At 41.7% G+C, this 22,637-nt stretch overlaps 2 protein-coding genes and 1 long non-coding RNA gene across 4 annotated transcripts; 2 read left to right on the top strand and 1 right to left on the bottom strand.

Annotated features, from left to right (window-relative positions):
* Window positions 1-288: 288 nt before the first annotated feature.
* LOC127356748 (uncharacterized) lies at window positions 289-1,470 on the bottom strand. The gene is made up of 2 exons (XR_007882059.1): window positions 1,367-1,470; window positions 289-1,248 (listed from the first exon to the last, which is right to left on the bottom strand). It is a non-coding gene; the product is annotated as an uncharacterized LOC127356748 (long non-coding RNA).
* paqr4a (progestin and adipoQ receptor family member IVa) lies at window positions 1,245-7,374 on the top strand. Its single transcript, XM_051388762.1, has 3 exons — window positions 1,245-2,420; window positions 5,365-5,583; window positions 6,863-7,374. Exons 1-3 carry the CDS (start codon window positions 2,135-2,137, stop codon window positions 7,294-7,296), a joined length of 939 nt encoding a protein of 312 aa, XP_051244722.1. The 5' UTR covers window positions 1,245-2,134; the 3' UTR covers window positions 7,297-7,374.
* Window positions 7,375-15,088: 7,714 nt separating this feature from the next.
* coro1a (coronin, actin binding protein, 1A) lies at window positions 15,089-22,616 on the top strand. Of its 2 annotated transcripts, none has more exons than XM_051388755.1 (11): window positions 15,089-15,246; window positions 16,478-16,681; window positions 18,024-18,146; window positions 18,238-18,367; window positions 18,995-19,176; window positions 19,853-19,972; window positions 20,745-20,849; window positions 20,932-21,077; window positions 21,399-21,456; window positions 21,544-21,759; window positions 22,277-22,616. In XM_051388755.1, exons 2-11 carry the CDS (start codon window positions 16,484-16,486, stop codon window positions 22,367-22,369), a joined length of 1,371 nt encoding a protein of 456 aa, XP_051244715.1. In that variant the 5' UTR covers window positions 15,089-15,246; window positions 16,478-16,483; the 3' UTR covers window positions 22,370-22,616. The 2 variants fall into 2 exon arrangements, with proteins under 2 accessions (XP_051244715.1, XP_051244716.1); XM_051388756.1 differs by lacking the exon at window positions 15,089-15,246 and adding an exon at window positions 15,298-15,317.
* Window positions 22,617-22,637: the final 21 nt, after the last annotated feature.

The raw sequence follows: 22,637 nt of genomic DNA, 5'->3' as shown, positions 1-22,637 counted from the left end.
GTGTTGTTGTCCAAAAGCATATATTTGCACTCGACCCCCCCCCAAAGGACATCATCATCACCTTATGTGTGTTTATGTTAACTATGTTGAGCTAAACTCAACTGAACAATGCACACACGTGATCTTGCTTCAACGCCCGTGTGAAATGTTAAATTAATATAGTCCAATGCATTCAGACCCTCGACTACCCAGCACCCCGCTACTGCACCCCACCCCACAAACTGGGACTATTTCTGGATATTTTTTCGGACTTGAACCTGCAGCATTCTGGACACAAGCAAACACCAGTGGCACCAAATGCAGTCTTTATTCAGTGTTTGAACTTTATAATTCAATTCAATTCAATTCAATTCAATTTTATTTGTATAGTGCCAATTCATAACAGAAGTTATCTCAGGACACTTTTCAAATAGAGCAGGTCTAGACCAAACTCTTTAACATTAATTACAGAGACCCAACAGTACCACCATGAGCAAGCACTTGGCGACAAGGGCAAGGAAAAACTGCCTGTTAAAAGGCAGAAACCTAGGACAGATCCTCCGGCTCAAGGTGGGTGGTCGTCTGTCTCGACCAGTTGGGGTGAGAGAGAGAGAGAGAGAGAGAGAGAGAGGGAAGAGAGCGAGAGACAGACAGACAGACAGGTGCACAGCAACAACAGTATTGGCAATGGCAGTCAAGCAGGACCATGGCAGGAGGCTCCACCAGGATCCATGAGAACCTGCGAGACGAGAAAGCACAAGAACTCCGGGGAAGAAGTGGAGTTAGTAACATGCATTAATGGGACATGAATGAGTGCAGAAAGAGAGAGGAAGAGAGTAGCTCAGTGCACCATGGGAAATCCCCCGATAGTCTAGGCCTATAGCAGCATAACTAAGGGATGGTTCAGACCTTCTGTGTTACTTAACACAATTTATTATTATATCTATTTTAATGTCGGATGTCAACTTATGCACATGTAGGCTACAACAGGATTGCCGTAGTGAACTGATGTTATGTGAAGTCATCACAACACTTTGATTTGTTATCTATGTAATATATCTTCCATAAATATTGTTAAAAATGTAGTCACACACACACAAACAAAGTGGCACATTCATAGAGTATATATATATATATATAGGTTTTATTTTGAAAACAGTGACCGGAAGTTCGGTCCGGTACGTTCTAACTTCACGCATGTGTAGAAGCGATGCAGGGGGACTTGAGGCCGCCAGGGAAGACTCCGCATTTCAAGGAATACCAGCGAGCCTGAAACAAATATGGATAACGATGAGACAGAACAGACGTCGAAGAAACTGAACGTACGCTTTACAGACCGGGACCGTGTTTGTTTGGAGTCAACCGGCTCAAATATCAGCTTCCTCACCCTCAGTCACAGGACATCGGTAGCCGACTGCCCGGCTTGCTAGCCCGCAGTCCTCCCCCCTCCTCCCCCCTCTCTCTCTCTCTCGCTCCCCCAAAAAAAAAAAAAAAAAAAACCTCCGCTCCTAAAATCTCTATGTGTGTTTTTAAAAAAAAATACGAAAGCTAGCTACCTACCAAACGGACCTAACAGAGCGTATTTTTCCTTCTCTTTCATTTAAGTAAAAAAAAAAAAAAAAAAAAGTATGACCTGCTAGTCCTCTGCTGCAGTTTCTGACCGCTGGGCTCGAACAGCTAGCATCCATCCGGAGTCGGATGGTGCTCGCCCGCCTCGCTTCCACCCCCCTCCCCACCGCAACCACAGCATCCCGGGCTGGGACGAGGGAGCCTCCGCGCCGCTGCACCGGAATGCTACCCGATGAGGAAGTCGTCGGCTTCCCTTCACTAACATGACGAGGAACAAACCACCGACGGCTTTCAGGCGCTACACGGACATTTTTTAAAAAACAAAAACAAAAACAAAAAAAAACAAGACGCCAAATGTGATGACCGCACCGAGCTCGCAACCATGTACGTGGCTGGCCGTGTTTGTCTCCAGCCTTGCGGATGACACTCGCACGGGTACCGGGCGGATCCGGGTAGTGCTGTGAGAGACTTTGAGCTTAGGAGGGTACAAACAAAACAAACAAAACAACAACAACAAAAAAAACAAAACAGCACAATAATATATAATAATATTTAAGAACCCTTAAAAAAAAAAAAACAAAAACAAATGCCAACACAAATGGTATCCCATAAGGTGTTAGTCGCAATAATCTTATTAAATGTGTATATAGGTGTACAGTCTGTTTTTTACTTTTTCGGCGGGGTCCTTTTAACCGGTTTGTTTGCTATGGCATTTTTAAATGGACCCAGATTGCTGGACTGGGCGAATTCACCTCCACATCTTCAGTTCAATAAGTACGTCCTGACGGGATACCGGCCAATCTCCTCGATGCAAGACTGCATCAGAAGCCTGTTTTACCTGCACAATGAACTTGGGAACATATACACTCACGGTGAGTACGACAATCAGCATCCCTGAGTCAGCAGGTGAGAGTTGTGTAGTGTGACTGAGAGTATTTCACCCACAACAGGAAGCTTCATCTTCATGATTTTGTTTTTTTGGGGGGGGCAAAAAGTGTGGTTTGTTTTTTGGTTTATGAAACACTCTTAGTAACTTGTTTAATGTTTGTCCTTTGTTGTAAAATACCTGTTAATCAATAAGAAAAGTGATGGTAATACACCTGTTAAAAAGTGGTGGAAAGTAACATTTACAAGTAATACACCTCCACCTAATTTTAAATGTATACTTTCATTTGTTTATAGACAGCTGTAGTTACTAGCTTGTTGATTGTGGTTTTATGAAACTACCCGACACTATATGATGTTTTTGGGCTGCAATTTAAGATTTAATTGTTTTTGTTTTGATGTGATCAACAGGCCAAAACCCAAAAGATATTCAGTTTTCAATGAATGTGACATTGCGAAGCAGCAATGTGAGAAGCTCAATGTGTTTAAATATTACTTTATTTACACCTTTTACCTTTTTTATTAGCTACTTTTATCAAATTTCCTTATACTTTGACTTGTAATTCAGTAGTTTTATTGTTTGTTTAGTTTTAAAAGTGGTAAAGAAATACAGCAGAACACAAAAGAGGTGAAGTTACAAGGTTAGACCAACCGTTCCCTTAAAGTTCCCTCAGATCAGTGCTTGTTTGTTTGACATTGTGAATTTAATATATATACATTTTATAATTCCTTCAGCCACATGTCAAACGTTCGGGGTCAGATTTCCAGAATTGTAGCTGCAGTTTTCTGTCCAACAGCGTGAACAGAGAGACGGCCCGAGCTTCATACCCTATTCTTCACTCTACCTCTACCCCCAAATAGTGCAGTTAAAGGGGCAGAAGGAAAACTCCATGTTAAAAACATTAAGAAATAACCCCAAAAAGAGATCCCGGTTCTTTTGAACATTTCACACAGAGGGGTGGAGTAACTTTGTAATCTAGTAGGAGCGATAAGTGCAGTCGATGCAAAGCTTTGAATAGAGAAGTAAAGTATCAGTGCCTCTTGCATATGGTTCAATATCAAGAGACTATCAAAAGCAGCATGATGAGCTTTTATTGAACACTTCCTCCACCACCAGCTCATGCTCTCAGTTACTTTGCCACAATTTTTAATTTAAATCTGTTGACTGGGAGTAAAGACAACCACTTTTTCTTTTAATTAAAGCGCCATACGTTGTATATTGTATGTGTGCCAAACTGAAGAGTGACATTTGATTATGAATTTTAAACAAGCCTCAGGCCACATTTTTACCAGCTATGTCAAAACAAGTTTGACACGTTTGTCTGTTCAACTCAACTGCACATAACGGATACTGCCGGGAGTGGCTTTTTTCATCCGGTCCAAAATGTCATGGTTACACAACAATATGCCATTCTTTTAATAGGTTGGCGCAAGCCAAAATTAATTGCAGTAATGTGTTAATCTGTGCAGCCAGAGGTGAGACTGATGTGTCAGCTTGTTAGCAATCTTTTTTTTCCCCAGACTGATATGATTAGATTGCCAATAGCATGTTGCCTTCCTCTTACTACCATCAAATGCACCCTATAGCTGTAGAGAGTTCAGTACATAACCTGTGTGTTCACAGACAACAGAGAATGTGACATCTTCCTCATTGTGAAGGTCATCATTTAATGGCACTCCAACTGTCAGCAGTCACAGAATAAACTGCAGAAGTGATCATCAGGGAAGTGGCCCTGGAAGTCTTTATTACACTCCAGTGACGTCTGCCGAGCATGTGACTTCAAATACACTCTTATTGCCTACGTAACAAAGTGCTGTTTAATCCAATGAGCTCTCAATTTTTGCAAAATCATAAGAAAAGATGCTGAGCTGTTCTTGTAACTCAGGTGCAACATGACTGGGTTTTTTTTTAATTTAAGTTAAGTTTCATGAGCTGGTTTTGTTTTGAATATCAACTCAAAACATCCTGCCCGCGGATTAGCTCTTAGACACTTCACCACGTTCACGCCGCGGCCCTTCGGAGGAGGTCCTCTCCACTGTATCCAACCCAGAGTGGGGCTGAGTGTGGCCTGTCGGCTCAGGACAAGTGGGGGGAGGAGCAGAGATAACACACTTAAAATAGATGTGTTACAGTAGATGGCATTGCCTGTATCACCTGGTCGGGACAAACGCCTTCTTGACATTGGGAAAGGCAGAGTGGGCAAAAAAAAAAAAAGGGCAAGGGAGTGCAATATGCGTGCTGTGGAGTGATAAATGATCGTAACAACTGTACTGTATGTGGATCAAATTTCAAGGTCTAGATTTTGCCCACATAGCAGTGAACGCTCCCCCCCCCTCGCCAAATAGAGGAAGTTAAATTGGAGCTATGTAGCCATTGGCAATATGGCCTTTTGCTGCATCAAAATAAGAGCTCAGTGGGTGCCTCGTCTTTCCCCTCAAAGGGTAACACTGATACATCTGTGCCAATCATGTAGGTTTCCGCTTTGCTCCACATTATTCTTGCTGGTGTCTGCACACACTCAGCATTGTTGGGAGACTGTCGCGGCGACACACAACAATGTCCACCTCAAAAGTCCTGAGCTAGATAATCCATCACAGTAAACATGACTCCTTAATTTGGTTTTGTTGAAGTTTCTGTGTTATTTTTTTCATGCTTGAGCTGACGGTTTTCATACCAGCGTGCGTATTACCTCAGGCTTTGTTTCCCGCCTGTCACCGGATGCCCAAGAAGAAACACCCAACAGTGAATAATCGTTCAAAATCAAGTCACAAAGTCCCAAATATGGAATTACATACAGAAGAGAATGCCAAATGACTGCACAAAAACTAGATTTGTGTGGAACACTGTGTAATACAAAGGTGTTTGAAGTACATTAACCTACTCTAACAACCCGTGCTGAACTCTTGTTTCGCTACCCTTCCTCTCTCCAGGCATCCCTTTGGTTTGCTTCCTGGTGCTGCTGCCTCTCAACATTCCCTGGTCTCAGATCAGCGTCACGTGGTTGGGCGTGGTCCACTTCCTGGCTTGCCTGTCGCCCCAGCTGGGCTCCGTGCTCTATCACCTCTTCATGAACCACGAGGGAGGCGAGCCCGTCTACCACACCCTCCTCAAACTCGACGTGTGTGGAATCTGCATGATCAACACACTGGGTAAGCCTTTCTTACACAAAGCTCAGCAGATTTCTTTCACCGTTTATCATTTTGCATTCATTCTCCGCCGCCCTTCTGTTAGTGCTGCTCTGTTTGCTTTTGAGTGTGGAATTTTTATTTATTGATTGGCAATGATTTACCATGGAAGTGTTTTGCTTGGAGGTGTACCAGTATTGATTCGTCAGAACAAATTTGACTACTGAGTCAATTGGCCGACGCAAGCAGTGATCCAAGTTCTGAAATGGTTATTGATCTGACCATGCTGCCTGTATGAGCCTGTTATGACAAGTGCAATATTTTGCATTTATTTATGTACTTTTAACAAACATAATGGCCATACTCTACATGTTATTCTGCTGATTATACAGTTGTAATTCATATTGTGACATGAGACTTGATATCTGCATTTTATAGTATTACCATACAACTTAAAGGCTTTATTAATATGATGATTTAGCTCTTACTGCTAAATTAAACGATCAATGTGTGGTTTTACCTGCTTGGCCGTCATATTAACCACTCCTAGCTTGAATTTAATATTTTATAGAATCATTGATTAGCATAGGCAAGAGGATTTGGCCTCTCACTGCTTTTAAACTTATAGTCACAATTTTCCAATTCATGGATTAGGTTATCATAAAGAACACTGGCTGGAGTCTAGGGCTGCAACTAATATGGTTTTCTATATCATTATTTCTTGATTCATTTATTAGTTTCATTGTCTACAAAAAAATTTCATTTTCAAGATTATTTAGTATATAAATCAAATAAAAATAGTAAATGTGAACATTTGAGAAGCTGGAATTAGACTTATTTACTTTTTCTTAAAAATGTGCCATTATCAAAACTGTTACTGATTAATTCGACTAATGGAATAATCGACTAATTGTTTCAGTTCTAGATTAATCTAATAAAACATAATTGTTTTCAGTCTACAAAGTCAAGACTCCTCTGCTTAATATAAAGTTCTTTCCCTGTGGACTTAATTTTTTACACATTTCAGCAGTTTTCCTCCTCAGAAGTTTTATTTATTTGACCAAAATGTTCACATATGGAAAGCTTAGTTTCTTAAGAAGCTTTCACACGGCAAGAGCTGAGTGCTGCACTTATCCAGTCAGGCAACGACTGCACATTAGCGGGTCAGAATACAGCTAACCGCACGTGGTTCAAACAAGTTCACTTTTGAGCATTGTGGCTTGCAGGTGTTGCATTGCTGCTGAGCTGAGCATCAGCGGTCCATCTCTATGCTGACTCTCCTTTGTGTGTTTCCCTGTTTCAGGGGCGCTGCCCATTGTCTACAGCACACTGCTGTGCTACCCGTTCATCCGCACTGTGGCCCTGTTAGTCTACATCCTGCTGTCCAGCCACGCTATCTACTGCGCCGTCACAGCTCGGAGCAGCGTTCGCCGCCTGCGATCCTTCGCCTGGCAGGCGCTGTTCCGCTTTTCTTTCTTCCTGCTGCGCTGGGCGGGCGTGGGCGGCGGCAGTCCCACCTCGCTACGCCACTTCCTCACGATGGACGCGCTGGCTGTGCTTGGCGGGGTCATCAACATCGCACGCATCCCAGAGCGCTTCCGCCCGGGCCTCTTTGACTACTGGTGCAACAGCCACCAGATCATGCATGTACTGGTGGTGGGCTCCATCCTTTACCTGCACTGGGGTGTGCTGGATGACCTGCTGTGGATCAACAGCTACAACTGTCCCTCAGACTGACCCCTCCTGCAGCCCCCACCCCCTCACAAGGAACACTGGGATGTAAGGATAAAGGACCTCGGGGGGGGAGGGGGTATCTGGAGAGGGATGGGGAAGGGGTGGGGGAGGGAACTGATGCTGTGAGGTGAGACGGTATTTTGTCCGTGCATGTGTTCACCTCATGCGCTCAAACTCAGAATGTTCATATCTTCGTCCATCTTGGTACTTTGTGCGAATGCGGGCAAAAGTATGTTGAGTAATACGCACAAGCATTTTGACTCTCTCACTTACCGCCAAACACGGACACACACACACACACACACACACACACACACACAGCAAAATGGAAATATTTCAAACAGTAGATTTAATGACTGAGTATTGAACACTATAAAGTCTTAAGTAAAGCCTAACGTGTGTAAAAGTTACTGAGTTTAAGGCCTTTACTTACAACAGAAGTTTTACTTGAGCATTAGTTGATGTGATTGGTTAAGGCAGTCCTGTGGCTAAATGATATCACATGCTCAAGTCCTCTCAGATGTCACTGTTGCTACCTATGCAGCACATCCATATCTCAGCTCATGCACATTGCACCAACAACACACACACTCAGACACCCTCACACCTATATTTTTATACTACATGTACATACTACAAGTGCTGCACAAAGCACTCATAGAGTTTTCACTACGTCCCACTGACTGAGTTTTACTGGACTGGTTGTTCTGTCCGTGTTTTCTTGTTCTCTGCCACTGCCTCTTCGTTTATGTTTGTGCCAGTCTGAGTTGTCTTTACAGTCAGAAGATGACGAGGAAATGAAAATGGGTGAGGGGGTTAATTCCTGAGTGTGCTAGCATGTTGGCAGTGAGTTTTCTTGCTTTAGGTGGCTTGGGCCGCGCATTAGAACTGATTGCGCAGTGTTATCGGCTTTGTTTGCACCTGTGTTCAGTGCCAATGAAATTCAGGCATTTTTAATCAGAAAAGGAAAGTGCACACGTTTACTATTTGTGTTGTTCAGTGGCATAACTGTTTGCATATATATGTCCCAGTTATTTATTCTTGTATATTTATGACATCCTCCCATTGTAAGGAAGATTGTCACCACTATTTTAATTTATAGAACATGAGGTTTTATAACTTTTAAGTTGTAAACCAAGTGTTGTCTTAAGTTTACCTTTTGTTATGCACATTGTTCTGCTGAAAAGCTCTCTAATGTGCTTTTAAAAACACCAGAACAGACATAACAGGCACTCTGATGATAGCAATGTTAACGATGACTGAAGTTTTACACTGAAATGCCGCCATAGGTAGATTTTGATGTACATGGGGCAACAAGATGCACAGTTAGGTCACCAATTTACAATTGCCAACCTTTATGGTAACTTGATTGTAACTGTAAGTTCCTAAACAATTAGATATCTTCACACTGTAACCCTGTTTAGACAAACTACAGATAAAACCAACCTGTGTACTGGCACACTATGCACAACATACTGTAATGAACTACATGATATTTATTATGCTTTTTGTTTAGTTGTATTTATTTACTGATACAGGTAAAACTGTGTTTATGTGAGCTGCCTGAACAGTTAATGTTGTTGCTGTGCAGGATCACTGGCTGACAGATCAAGTTAGAGGTCAGAGCAAATCTTTTGTTTTAGTCAAAACGTGCAAATCCGGAGGATTAGCTCCTCATTTTCTCCCCACACACGGTTCCTGACCTCTCAGTCACACAGTAACATTGCAGAAAAAGGTCAGCCTATCTGCAGTGCAATTCACGTAACAGTCTCAACAATATTACGTGACTTTTAAAACATGTGAAGCCCTATTTACATTTATGTCTCGGGCTTGAGGGAAATTTTTTTTTTAATGTATTTTGGATGTTTACTTTCATGGTTTATAAGGGTCAGTCATTTTGGGGCACGTTATTGCCACTTTATGCGTTCTTATTTAAATGCTTGACTTGCACTTTTTAAACCTGAATAGTTTAGACTGATTCTAGGGGCTGGTTTATTTTTTCAGAGGCAGACTTTACTTTCTTAATGACATTGCACTTGTTTCCCAAGCCAACAGTCTCGGCCGCCCACTGACTGGTTGCCAATCCCGTCAGCCCCTCTTCATCTTGCCAAATTAGCAGCGTCTGAGGTGTAGCACATCCTCTGCTTCCTGTGCTAACACTGACTCATGGGTGAAGAAGGATTTCCCACAGTCTTTATCACGTACACTAGCCTCAGACTGCACCCGACCCCTCGCCCTGATTAAGAGTCAGATGCTGTGCGTTAATTACTATGACCGTGGTTCAATGTAAAAGCTGAAACTAATGTATTTTTGGCCACTGAATGAAACTAGAAAAAAAGTGCATGAAAGTAGCAGTAAAACAGAAACTGAAGTCTCATAGTTTTAGCTAATCGTTCATCGTAGCCATCCACAGGCCATGTCACCAAGATGGAAATGTGTGTGGTTAGTGGGAGGAGAGCTGGGTGGGTGGGGGGGATAACCACAACAGGAGGACGGTTTAACAGATCAGATCAGAGGCAATACATCACTATCAAATAAACTGCACTGTTCATCGTTCTCAAAAGGGCTTTGGATCAAAGTAAATCACTATTCTGAAACATATTTAAAGTCCATATAAATAATGTAAATACATGTATGTAGATTATATATACATACAGTGCAAACGATATACCCTGACTCATTTTTGATACATACACAATATGTTAAGGAAAGAAAAATAAGAAGAAACAGGTTGATGGTCTGCCACATATAAGCTGCTGCTCTCTTTCACAGCCAAAGGGAGTTATGAGAGGGGGAAGTGGCTCGGTGCGGTGCTTCAGATTAATATCAAAGATGTGTGTTTGCTTAGCTATGTCCATATGTATGTGAACAACACAGGAAAAAAAAAAATACTGAAGTTGGTTTCAGTGCTAATGTAGAGTTGTTTGACCTTTTCTGACCCTAACTAAGAATGCTTTTGATCATTTAAATGTAACCACTGTTTTAGACATGTGGGGAAAGACATTTGTGACCATTGTGGGGAATCTTGGCGGGCATGTGAATACCTCGTGACTACCACTGGTCTATCTATGCATTATCAGCCGAAGGATACATAACAGTCGAGTCGATTTGTGTTTGGTAAAACTCTGATCTGCTATAAACGGAGGGCTTTTGCTCCCAACATCCTGGGTCTCCCACTTCTCAGGGTGCCATAACAGTAGCTGTAACATCCGAGACCTGACCTCTGCTGTCTGAAACATGGCTGCGAGACTATGATCTACCTCCACCTGGCCTCTTTGTCCAGTCTGTTCATGCTATGAACTGGGTAACAGATTGGACAGAAGGGAGAAAGAAGGTGGAAAGGGAGTATCTCTCTGAAAACCATGTTACAGGAGTGGAACCTGGCCAGAAATATTGGTCTTTGTCCTTTTTGTCTGTATGTTAAGTGAAAAAAAAAAAATGACATGATGTACGATCACATCACTAACATAATTCAGTTTTTTTTAATATAACACAGGTGCCGGACAGCCTGTTAATGACCTGTTTATAATGGATAACCTGTATTGTTATATACTGATTATTATGATTACTGTTTCTGTGGATCCTAATAATGACACTGGTCTATATGTACAGATAATGAGACGAGCCCTTTCCTTTAGGATGAAGGGAGCTTTCTGGAGGGTCTGTCTGTTATCGTCTCATCATATCTGCAATGTCACAGCATATTTTCAAACGACAAAGGAGTGAGTGTGGCTCCATCTAGTGGAAGTTCATGTGCACTGATGCAGGCATTACTGTAGCCATACTGCAGGCAAATGAAAATAATTGACAAGTTGTAATACTGTCAGCGCTGGTTTTTGCAGTTTTTCTCCAGGGATGTTTATTTATTTCCACTCTGTGTACATGTGACATGTGTGTATGAGCTCTCCTGCAGAACCCATACAAGCATGAAATCTGTGTGTTGTCAAATTTACTTTTCTCCCTTTGCACCGACGGGGTGCTGATGGCATCCCCAGAGTGCCTCATTATCCAGTCTGTGTGCTTGCAAAGTCATGTGCACGAACACAGACTCACAGTTTGTTCCTGTGCTGTAGTTCACACGTCTGTCCAACATTAGCGTCCTGTGTAACAGACAGGCTCTCACCCTCCTCAGTCTCCAGCAACGATTGTGCAATAAACTGAAGTCTATATTTTTAAAACCGCCTGCAGGCCATCTCTTTCATCCATGTTTCTGTGTGTGTGTGTGTGTGTGTGTGTGTGTGTGTGTGTGCGTGTGCGCGGGTGCGTGTGCGTGTGTGCTTAAGCACAGCTGTTTGTGAGGAACAATTTGAGCTTTAGGACAGGGAAGTGGTGACATTTTGGCTAATCCTCGCCTCTTCAAATGGCTGTTTGAAGGGGAAGCATCAGGTTAAAGCTAGAATCAGGTTAAAGATGGCGTAAAGGACGAGGTGTAAAGCATGTAGTTGTGATGGTTAATGTTAAGAAAATGACTCATGACTCAATAGCTAGGCCAGTGTATCCAGACTAGGTGGTTTTCTGCCAAATTGAGCAGCTTTTTATGTGATTGCATGCGTATTAATGCTTTGATGAGGCTGTGTGCGTACCACTTTTGCCACCAAGAAATTTGACAATTTTCTGACAAATCAGGTATTCCTGTTAGAAATTGACAAACTATCGTTAAGATTGACAGGGCCAGATGACATAAACTTTTATTACAACGACACTTAAACATTTTTCCCAGTTCAAATTATTATTATGTCAGTTTATCAAAGCTTACATCTGTTCATATAATATAATACCTTTTATGTTACTGTGGATTTGGGGCTACTTTTGTGTCAATTCATTTTTATTTGTATAGCACTAATTCATAACAGAAGTTAACTCAGTACACTTTTCAAATAGAGCAGGTCTAGACTGAACTCCTTATAACGTTATTTACAGAGACCCAACAGTACCACCATGAGCAAGCACTTGGCGACGGGGGCAAGGAAAAACTGCCTGACTTAGAGAGAGAGAGACAGAGACAGAGGTGCACAGCAACAACATTAGCATCTACACTAATAGTAGTGACTGATGATGATGAACATGAAGAAGTCAGGTGGGTTTGAGGCTTTGATTGAGCTAATTGTGGTCAGTCAAATATGAGTTCCCTAAGTTAGGGAAATGTCAGTGAGGGTACTCACAAGAGTAGGACTGTCTCTATAATGATAGAAGGAAAGTCCTCTAAGATGAGGACACTACCTCAGCTCTTCAAGAAGTAAATCAGGGATAAAGTTTGTTAGAAAAGAAAGGTTAAGGTAAAGCTTATAGTTTAGGGTTGGAGGTTAAAGTTTATAGATTGGGTTTAATTTTAGAACTGGTAACCATCAAAAAAACGGAGTGGAGTCATGTAGTGTTGATGGTTTAGAGAATTCATTATGTCAAATGAGGGTCCTCACAAGTATAGAAGTATGTGCGCGTGTGTATAATAAGGCTTGAATGACCTTACAATCAGAAGAGAAATTACTTGACCTCACATTTTCAAAGAGTAGATTAGAACTAATGTAATTGCAGTGGTTATTTAAAGCTTTCATTAGACCTCCCCTGACTGGCATCTCACATCTTTAAAACTTGATGTTCCCAGTTTGCAAAGCAGGGTAATTTGTAGTCTCCAAGTTCAACCTGAAATGACTCCAAGTGTTAGTCTCAAAGTCTTTGTCACACTTTACAACCTCTTTAAGTTAAGTTTGGGTTTAGTCTTAGAAAAGGTGAACATCAAAGTAAATAAATTAGGGTTTAGGGGATTAATTGAATGGATAAAAAATCCTCTAATTTTGCAAAAAAAAAAAAAAAAAAAAAAGAGAGATCAGGGAGGGTCATGTATGTTATCTTATTTTCCCTTAGTAGACCTTCACTGGAAGCACAAGTGGGTGTTGCTACCTGTTAGGCATCACTGCCTGCTGCACCTCCAACGGTGCCCTTGGGTCAGCTGCAGGGTCACCAGCCAGAGGACCACTGATCATCAACATTTTGCTCCTTTAACCCGGTACATCTCCTGGTGGCACAGGGTCTCTCACTCCCTGCAACTGGCCTTTGGGTTAGCCGGTACCCCAACTCCTTCCTCGGCCACAGCCAGAAGCCGTCCTTCTCCGCCTCCTTTGAGCACCCGCTGACAAAGCCCTGGCACCCCACCTCCACGCTGTAGATAATGGTCCTCCAGCTCGCCTTTCTACATCGAGCAGCCAGCTCTGAATACTTAATTCTCTTCTGCTTATGGGCAGCCTCAGCTCCCTTCTCCCCGTGGAACTGTGAGCTCAATGACGATGACAGACTTGGCAGACAGAGATGTGGTTGTTATTTCTCTGGGGAACTGCAATTGTGTACCAAGGTTGACTCTTATGATCCACTCCTTGCCGAGGGAGAGGAGTCTTGACGGAGCCCTTAGGCAGGTGTTTTTGTAGCCCACTCCAAGCCTGATGAAGTGGACGAGCTGTTTCCTGCAAAACACTTTGTATAGTGTTTGTCTCCTGCCTGCAGGTTTCGAGTGTTTTGGCTGGCTTCCTCAGGAACTAAATGTGGCATGATCTGTTGCACCCCTGAGTGCAGTCTGACTAAATATGTTGGAGGCTTGCATTGATGGTACTGTAGAGGGAGCAGCTCTCCTTGTTGCCGAACCACTGGTGGAGGTTTGGTGGGAAGGGCAGGGTGACGTATGTTTCACAGATGAGAAAAGTGAGCCTGGACTGTGGTATCTTCCAAAGATCGGCCAAACCGATTGACCTGTCAACGATGCCCTCCCATTTTGTCTGGACTCCCCAGTGACCCTGTGACATGGCCTTGATCTTAAAGCGGCCATGCTCTGCCCTTCTCACCTCAGCTACCACCATTGGTTTCCTCTACTTACTGCATGTACAGTCGGGCCTCTTGTACTCTTGTTGCAGCCTGCTGATCGCCTGGTTAAGTCACACTGTCCATTTCTGTTCTGTTTGGATGGAGGCATTTGCACATCTAAACAGTGGCAGACTTCCTCAGTTCCAGGACCTTTTTTTCTGTTTGTAATCAGGGCTGATGGACTGGAGCAGCAGCTGTAGTGCATTCCTCCAAAAAAAAGGCCAATGTCTGAGAGGCATTGAGGCAGCCCTAGCCATTTCTGGTGTTGGCAGTTGTGTCAGTCCTACTGGCAGCAGATGAGAGATTTTTGCACATCTTCAGTGGCAACAACACCCCTTTCGGTACAGAGTGAACTTGTAGCACAACACTCTACGCCTTCCAGGGAGCTGGCTTTGGTCGATTCTGGCCAGGCCATCTGAGAGCTGTTTCAGAGCTTCTTTCCCCCTCTGCTTGTCAGAGAGCTCTGCAATGTACTGCCTTCCTAGGCTCTGGATGGGCTGGTTGGCCAAGGGCGAGATTTCCTCCCCGCATGTGACAATGACGGTTTTGTCAATATGTAATTGTCAAGAATAACTAATAATGAAGCATTTTGCTGCTGACGGTTTTCCAGCTGTCTGACCACGTTGCAGTGAAGGCTGCTTAACAATCGTAGCTGCATCAACACTAGTGAGTCCTTTTAACTTGTTTAATGATCAATGCACTTTTAAGAAATGCAGAGATTCAGATTATGAAGTGACACCTGAGCGATGAGGGCCTGAATCTGCTTTCATTTGTTGACACCTGTCACCAGGAATAGACTGAACTACATGTATGTAGGTATGTATTGTGTCCTGACATTTTTATCTGAATATAATCTCATTCAAAAGATCAATCAAAAGATCTCACAAAACGTTCGCCATCTTCTCTTTTGTGTTGTCTTCTGCAGTTCAAAAGTGTCACAGAGACACCTCCCACTTCCACAAGCGTTTGAAACTGTCACTTCCTCCAGCAGTTTTTGTGATGTACTTTAACCTACCGTCTGCTCTAAGTCCTCATTCTGGTGGCAGGGTGTTTTTTTGCAGCACCAGAACTCCTTGAGCTGAATCGCCCCCACACGACTCCCAGGTAGGCCTGCAACATCTTTCATCCAGTTCACCTACAAAACATCTCTGAAGATATCATTTGATCTTTAACAGGTATATTTATGATATAATGGGTAGGTAAAGATAATAGAACAACATTGATTTGAGTTTAGCATCTTTGATCCTCACGATCCCCATGGCTTGAGTTTCTCTTGTTTCAAGTTAGTGAATTGTTTCCTACTTTGTACCAGTGTTTTCCATCACAACAGAGAGAGACAGCGGTAGAGAGAGATTATTGACATGCATTTAGGCTCCTGATAAAATTACAGCTCACTCTGTAAAGGATTATTAAATTAGGTACAGAGCAGCCAGAGAGGTCTTGTGATGCACATGCAGCAAAACTATTGTACGCTTGGGAGCCTGAGCTTAGGCGCGGCTGCAGATTTCAGGAAGTAAAATCTACAAATGGAGGTAAAGGAAAACATATTCAGTGTTTTTGATTGATGGTACTGTTGCTGAGTAGTGCAAGGTTTCTTTATTGTGCAGCTGGTATTCTATATTCTGCAGGATTCGAGGCGTCGCACAAATTTCATTACTTGTTCAGTTCTGATTTCTGCGTTGGTAAAGGGAACATATATTGTACGTGTTTTAACTCACAACTAAAATATACATTTGCCAGTGTGTGTACCTGTGGGAAAATCAGTAAGAGTCCGGGAGACAAATTTGGCAAGAGGGGTTAGTGGTTGTGAGTGTTGCTCTCTCTGAAGGATGTGGTGTAACTGCTGCTTCGTTTACCTTTTTAGGCAAACAACATGTGCAGCCTAACTGATAATACATCGCATTGTTTTTTACGTGTCATCTTCATGCTGTTGTTTTGTACAATTCTCTTCAGCATGGACAATTATTTAAACAACACACAGAATCCCAAATTAAAGAAAGAGAAGGCAGAGTAGCAGTCAAACACAGACTAGAGGAAGCAGTTGTGAAAGCTTTTGCTTCCTTTTTTTTTTTTTTTGCTTTCCTCTGTCGTGTCTTTCAGCTGTGTCGTCAGCTTTGTGTCTGTCAGTTTATTTCCACATTAAATCTAAAAAGCATAAACATAAAGGGAATCGCTGCAGGTAACTCTTTTTTGACATGATTAGTCTCATATGCATTCAAATGATGATATTTTGAATTAACAGATCTGTTTCCACTATCATAGACTACTTCAGGTTTTACTATAGGAACACGTACAAGTCTGCCTGACCTCATATTAACCCTTGCTTTCTTTCCAGTTCACCATGTCCAGGAAGGTTGTGAGGACCAGTAAGTTCCGTCACGTCTTTGGTCAGGCTTTGAAAGCTGACCAATGCTACGATGACATCCGAATCTCCCAGATGACATGGGACAGCAACTTCTGCTCCGTTAACCCCAAATTTGTGGCCATGATTGTGGACGCCAGTGGTGGAGGAGCCTTCATGGTGTTGCCCTTGAGCAAGGTGGGTCACAGGAAACACCCTGGTTGTCTTGGCACAAAGGAGAAAAACATATATGCTGCTTAGCTCTCTGTGTCCTTCTGCGTCTCATAATACCATTTTTGGATATGTTGATCATTTTAGATTAGTTGGTGCAATGTTTTTTTTTTTTTGACACCATGCTCGAGTTTTGAAATTTGAATACTGCCAGTCACCAACACACATTCAGCTGAATAAGGAAGTTTGATGCCGACTTTGAGTCTCTCTACACGTCACTCGCGCTGCTGTTCAGAAGTTTTCACCATATTAGGAGTTCGTTGTCAGCTCACCCAGGGCAGGATGTGGCCTCAACACAGTTATTCTGCAGCCACTTCTTGAGTATGCTAGGTGGCTTGAAATCTCTTTATTGCATTTTGTGTGACCATGTGGCCTTTTTATTCATATTCATCTAAACATCTTAATTTCTCAAAGTATCTGAACTCAGTAAAGCTTCTCTCAGGATCACCTAAATGATGAAGCTTATGAATTAAAATACATAGGTTATCTGTAGGCCTTGGGAAGTCTTAAAAAGCATTGAAGAAGCTTGAAAAAGTGTTACAGTGATCTTATCTATAAAATATTTTTGTATGTGATTGCAGGATAGCAAAAGACATTATATATCCATTAACTAAAGGTAGGATTAAAAATAAAATATAATTTAACCTACCGGTTTTCCATCATACTTAAATACTTTGTTTAGTATGGTGAAACATGTATTTCTAACTATATTCTATGTGGTATTACAAAAGTCTCAAATAAGTCTCTGATGTAGTATATAATTCTCAAGGGGAAAGTAATCAAGGGACCGGTGGGCGTAAAAAATTATGTGGAGACATTTAAATACTCATCGTGTTTTGAGATAAATATTAGTGCCATCATGCTTGTCTCATCTTGCTCTAAGGACCAATAATAAATAATAATTTGGTTCAGTTTTCTGCCCATCTTATTAAGAATAACAGATAAAACATAAAATGAATCATCATAATGGCAGCCAAGATTGGGCCATGGAGGGAGAACCAGAGGAACTATGGGATTTCATCTCCTTGGCCCTGATCTCCTCTCTAACACAGTTACTAGACATTAAGGAGTAATTGAAGGCATAGCTGTGGAATTTGTATCAGCTGACTATTAACTTTCTCTTTCCACCTAGACTAAATGATCATGTTTTTACTCCATTATAGTAGTGTGTAACCTTTCAGTCTCTTTGCTTATCAAACCTGCTATCATCATCTTCTGTAGCTGCCATGTTTCTCCATAACACTATGGATGACTCTTTGGTCTCTGAGAGCTGTATTCACCACCCTTCCCAATGTTTTTCTTTCTGCAGACAGGACGTATCGACATGTCCTACCCCACTGTGTGTGGCCACACAGGACCGGTCCTGGACATCGAGTTTTGTCCTCATAATGACAACATCATTGCCAGTGGCTCTGAGGACTGCAGTGTCATGGTAGGCATTACTGTATCGTAACATCAAGCATGAAGTTTCAGTCTGATCTTTCGAGCATTGACTGTAGTGTTAATCTGGAATATTTGAATAGATTTGGGAGATCCCGGACAGCGGGCTGACCACGTCACTCACAGATCCTGTTGTCAAGCTGGACGGCCACTCTAAACGTGTTGGCATCTTGAGCTGGCACCCCACCGCCCACAATGTGCTGATGAGTGCAGGTATTACACCCTCAAGGCATTTACGTGCTCAGACAGAGGGAGATAGTCTGTTCCTGTTCAGAACCAGGGTGGTATGAATGTCACAGATGTATTGTTGAATGAGACTCACACCTTTGCCTCACAGGAAGTTCTCACAGCCTACACCCACTTTTCTTCACACTGAACACTTATCAGCGCTCTTGTTGACACATTTCACAGGACTCCTTAAACCACTCAATCTGTGAGTGTTAGACAGTAAACTGAGCTAAATAATACGACCAACAGCTGAGAGATAAAGGACAGGGCTATATGATTGAAACTGATGATATCAGGATGTCAGTAGTAGATAAGGTGAATAAACAATAATTGAATTATTGCCCAGCTCAAACAGCTGCTAATATATTATCTGGTACATTCCTACAGTAGGTAAGGTTATTTTTATTGCAGAGATCACTCTGTGTGTCTAGTTCTGCAAAGACTTTTTCATTGGATTTCTTTATTTAAATAAGGTTCAGTGAATATGTTTTATTTTATTTTCTGCATAGTCTTGGCAGCTATCACTGTTTAATCCATACTGTCTTCCTCTGTGACTAAATGACCCACAGTGAAGCCCTGTTTTGATTCACCACACCTCACTTCACTACACAGGCTGTGATAACGTGGTGATCCTGTGGAACGTGGCTCGTGGAGAGGCAGTGGTGAGGATCGACAGTGTGCACACTGACATGATCTACAGTGCCTGCTGGAACAGGGACGGCTCCAGGATTCTCACCTCCTGCAAGGACAAGACTATGAGGGTGCTGGACCCACGCAAGGGCACCGTCCTCATTGTAGGTTTCCTCCTCTTTACCGTCCCTACTTTGTAACACCACTGCGTCTTTACCAGTCTTAAATTAGATTTGTCTGCAAACATTTGTGACATTTAACTCTCTCTCTCAATGATTAGGGCTTTAACTGAGGATTATTTTCATTATGGATACATTTTTTGATTAATAAATGAATCGTTTGGTCCATAAAAGGTCATAAAATAATGAAAAATACTCAATTTTCCCAGAGTGCAAGATGACATCTTCAAATAGCTTTTATTTGTACTTCACTGACATCCAAAGATATGCAGTTTAATAAGATGTAAGACAAGACAAGGCAATAGAGGTTTGAGCAAATGTTTGGCATCTTTGCTTGACAAATGATAAACAATTGATCATTAAAATAATTGCAGATTAATTTTCTGTCAGTCGACTAATGGATTCATTTACAAATCGTTTCATCTCTAATGATGACTGTTTCTATAATTTGTGAGTGAGATTTAGCTGTTTTATTAAGTAAGTACTGTATAAAGCACAACGGGGAGTCTGACATTTAACATTTTTAATCAGCAGCATTATCGAATTGATAATTAATCTCTTTTTTTTAATTTCATTTGTATTATTATTTCAAGCTCTAGCACATGATAATGATGAGAAGTCTGTTGCTCTGTCTTTAACACCAGCTCTGCTCCGCCTACAGGAGAAGGAGAAGCCTCATGAGGGCTCCAGGCCCATCAGGGCGGTGTTTGTGGCCGACGGGAAGATCCTCAGTACCGGCTTTAGTCGCATGAGTGAGAGACAGGTGGCACTGTGGGACCCGGTGAGTGTCAACAACCTGCGGGTTCAGCTTCAAGACTTTTATCTCTTTTTCCACTTAACCAAGATTCATGATCCTTATTTCTATCCCCCTGAAAAAGTGTTTTACAATCTTTTGTATTTCTCAGCATTAAATATTCATTACTAACTGTTCACCCGGCCAATACAAAAAGCATTGTTCATTATAATATATCAGAAGTTTAGCAGTCACAAACTCATTTAATCTGCTTCATCAGAACTGTGTGGGTGGGGTCAACAGTAGCCTGACAACATGAACAACAATCCTGCCCGCTTCAAACCAGTTCAAACAAGAGCAAGAATTTGTAAAATTACATCTACTACAAACTCCTGCTTGTACATTCAGTATATATTTTAAACTGAGATTTTAAGATGAATGTGAAAACAGCCTTCTGGGTCAAACTCTGCCCACACACCATTCAGTAAAGCTCAAAAATCCAAATGGCATAACAATATGCAAAAAGCATTTATAGAGAGAAGGGGGACTTACGTGAAAATCTTGAAAGTTTGACCCTTTGTGGTAATAAGTGTTAATGATTTGTTACGAGTTATTTACTGTATTTACAACACTGTTGTTTCACAACTGCCTATCTTACAGCACTATAAGGGCGTTGTTGCTCTGCACTATCCCACATCAAATCTAATTAAATGAATCCTTGGCTTACCTGTAGTCTGCTCTAGCAGCCCTTTTGAATACAGGATATCACATTAGATATAATCAAATGTATAACTCTGTGTATCTTAATCTCTTTTAACAGAACAACTTTAAAGAGCCGCTGACCCTGCAGGAACTGGACACCAGTAGTGGCGTCCTTCTTCCATTTTATGACCCAGACACTGGAGTCGTCTACCTCTGTGGCAAGGTTAGATTTAGATGTTGAAATAACTCTGGTTCGGTGTCTGCCTCACCCACACGGACAACTGACGTTCACATCTCCTTCACAGGGGGACAGCAGCATCCGTTACTTTGAGGTGACAGATGAAGCTCCTTACGTCCACTATCTGTCCATGTACAGCAGCAAGGAGAGCCAGAAGGGGATGGGATACATGCCCAAGAGGGGCCTGGAGGTCAACAAATGTGAAATCGCCAGGTAGTGACATTTATGTCTTCATAAAACAAGAAGTAGCTCAGTTTTTTTTAGCTATGCTAGGGGTGTGGCTCTATGGATGGCAATGCGGTTGGTCCACCACTTTGCTCCAGACTGAAATATATGAACAACTATAAGATGAATTGACACGAAATGTTGTACAAACATGTATGTTCCCCTGAACCTGACCTCATGTACAGCCTCACAGAGCAGCTGTAGACTTGTTTATAGTGTTTAATTTTGAGGGCAAAATTTGCCTCGTTCCTTCAATGTCTCGAGCTAGACTGAACAATTTAAAATACAAACAAATCTTTCTACTTTCAGATTCTACAAACTCCATGAGAGGAAATGTGAGCCCATAGTGATGACGGTGCCACGTAAGGTACAACATTCACTTACTTTTATCAGACAGTTTGTGGGTTAATTTATGCATTTCTGTCTTTAACTCTTCCCCTCTCTCCGTGCACAGTCTGATCTGTTCCAGGAGGATCTGTACCCAGACACCGTCGGTCCTGAGCCTTCAGCCGAAGCCGATGAATGGTTTCAAGGAAAAGATGCCCCGCCCATTCTGATCTCTCTAAAGGACGGGTTTGCAACGACCACCAAAGCCAAGGAGTTCAAAGTTCACAAGTCTCTCCTGAAGACCACGACTGCTTCTGCTGGCAGTCAGCAGGATAACAGCGGGGTGAGACATTTAAACATTTAAAGCTAAATATCATGTTACATTCAAACTGTTTCAAAACTATGTTAGTTGCAGTGGTGCTACAAGTGCATTCACTGAAGTACTGTAATGAAGATTTACCTGTACTTTACTTGAGTATGTCAGTTGTATTCTACTATACTTATATACTCAACTACACATTAAAATATAACACTTGTACTTGTACTTTTAATAGTAAGTAAACAGTAAGTATATATTTACTAATAATGAGTAGTACAATTTTAAATGCATGACTCCTGTATGCATATTTTTGCTACTTTTAGTAAAGTAAAGGATCTAAATACTTCATCCACTACTGATTAGCTATTATATTTGGAGTTTTGTTGTCAATAGATCAAATTAAACCATTTTTATTGCTCCAAAAATTCTCCCAAAGTTTTATCATTAGTTCCACCGCTGCAACCTAGACAACAAATGTCGTATAAATCTACAATATGTGTGTAATCAAACATACTCTTTCCTTTGTCTGTCTGTTTCTCAGGAGGTCCAGTCCTTGAGAAAGGAGGTGAAAGACCTCAAAGCAGCGTTAGAGGAGCTGACCAAGCGTGTGAGTGAGCTGGAGAGCAAGAATTAAACTAAAGAAGTTTGGTATACAAGAAAAATAATTCAAAAGAGAAAGAATGGGTCAAGGAAAGACTGTTGTAATTTCTGATTGTAGTGAGACAAAGGGAGAGATTTAATACAACGGTTGACAAAAATGTAACTTTATTGTTCTTTGTCTTTAAGCTTGAATTTGTTTATTTGGTTTGTCTAATCAATTTGGGAAATTCCTATTTTAATATATGCTTTAGTTTGAAATAAAATCTTGTGTATTTTCAAAATACTGTTTTGACTTTTTCTTT

The sequence above is a fragment of the Dicentrarchus labrax genome, unplaced genomic scaffold (assembly GCF_905237075.1).
Source record: "Dicentrarchus labrax unplaced genomic scaffold, dlabrax2021, whole genome shotgun sequence".
Classification (NCBI taxonomy): domain Eukaryota; kingdom Metazoa; phylum Chordata; class Actinopteri; family Moronidae; genus Dicentrarchus; species Dicentrarchus labrax.
Note: the sequence above shows the minus strand (reverse complement) of the source record. Positions and strands in the feature narration are given on the sequence as shown.

Coding starts and splice junctions, on each gene's coding strand:
- paqr4a (XM_051388762.1), top strand. CDS start 2,135: ATGCCAACACAAATGGTATCCCATAAGGTGTTAGTCGCAATAATCTTA. Junction 2,421..5,364: donor TGGGAACATATACACTCACG/GTGAGTACGACA, acceptor TCCTCTCTCCAG/GCATCCCTTTGGTTTGCTTC. Junction 5,584..6,862: donor CTGCATGATCAACACACTGG/GTAAGCCTTTCT, acceptor TCCCTGTTTCAG/GGGCGCTGCCCATTGTCTAC.
- coro1a (XM_051388755.1), top strand. CDS start 16,484: ATGTCCAGGAAGGTTGTGAGGACCAGTAAGTTCCGTCACGTCTTTGGT. Junction 18,368..18,994: donor CAATGTGCTGATGAGTGCAG/GTATTACACCCT, acceptor TTCACTACACAG/GCTGTGATAACGTGGTGATC. Junction 20,850..20,931: donor TCGTCTACCTCTGTGGCAAG/GTTAGATTTAGA, acceptor TCTCCTTCACAG/GGGGACAGCAGCATCCGTTA.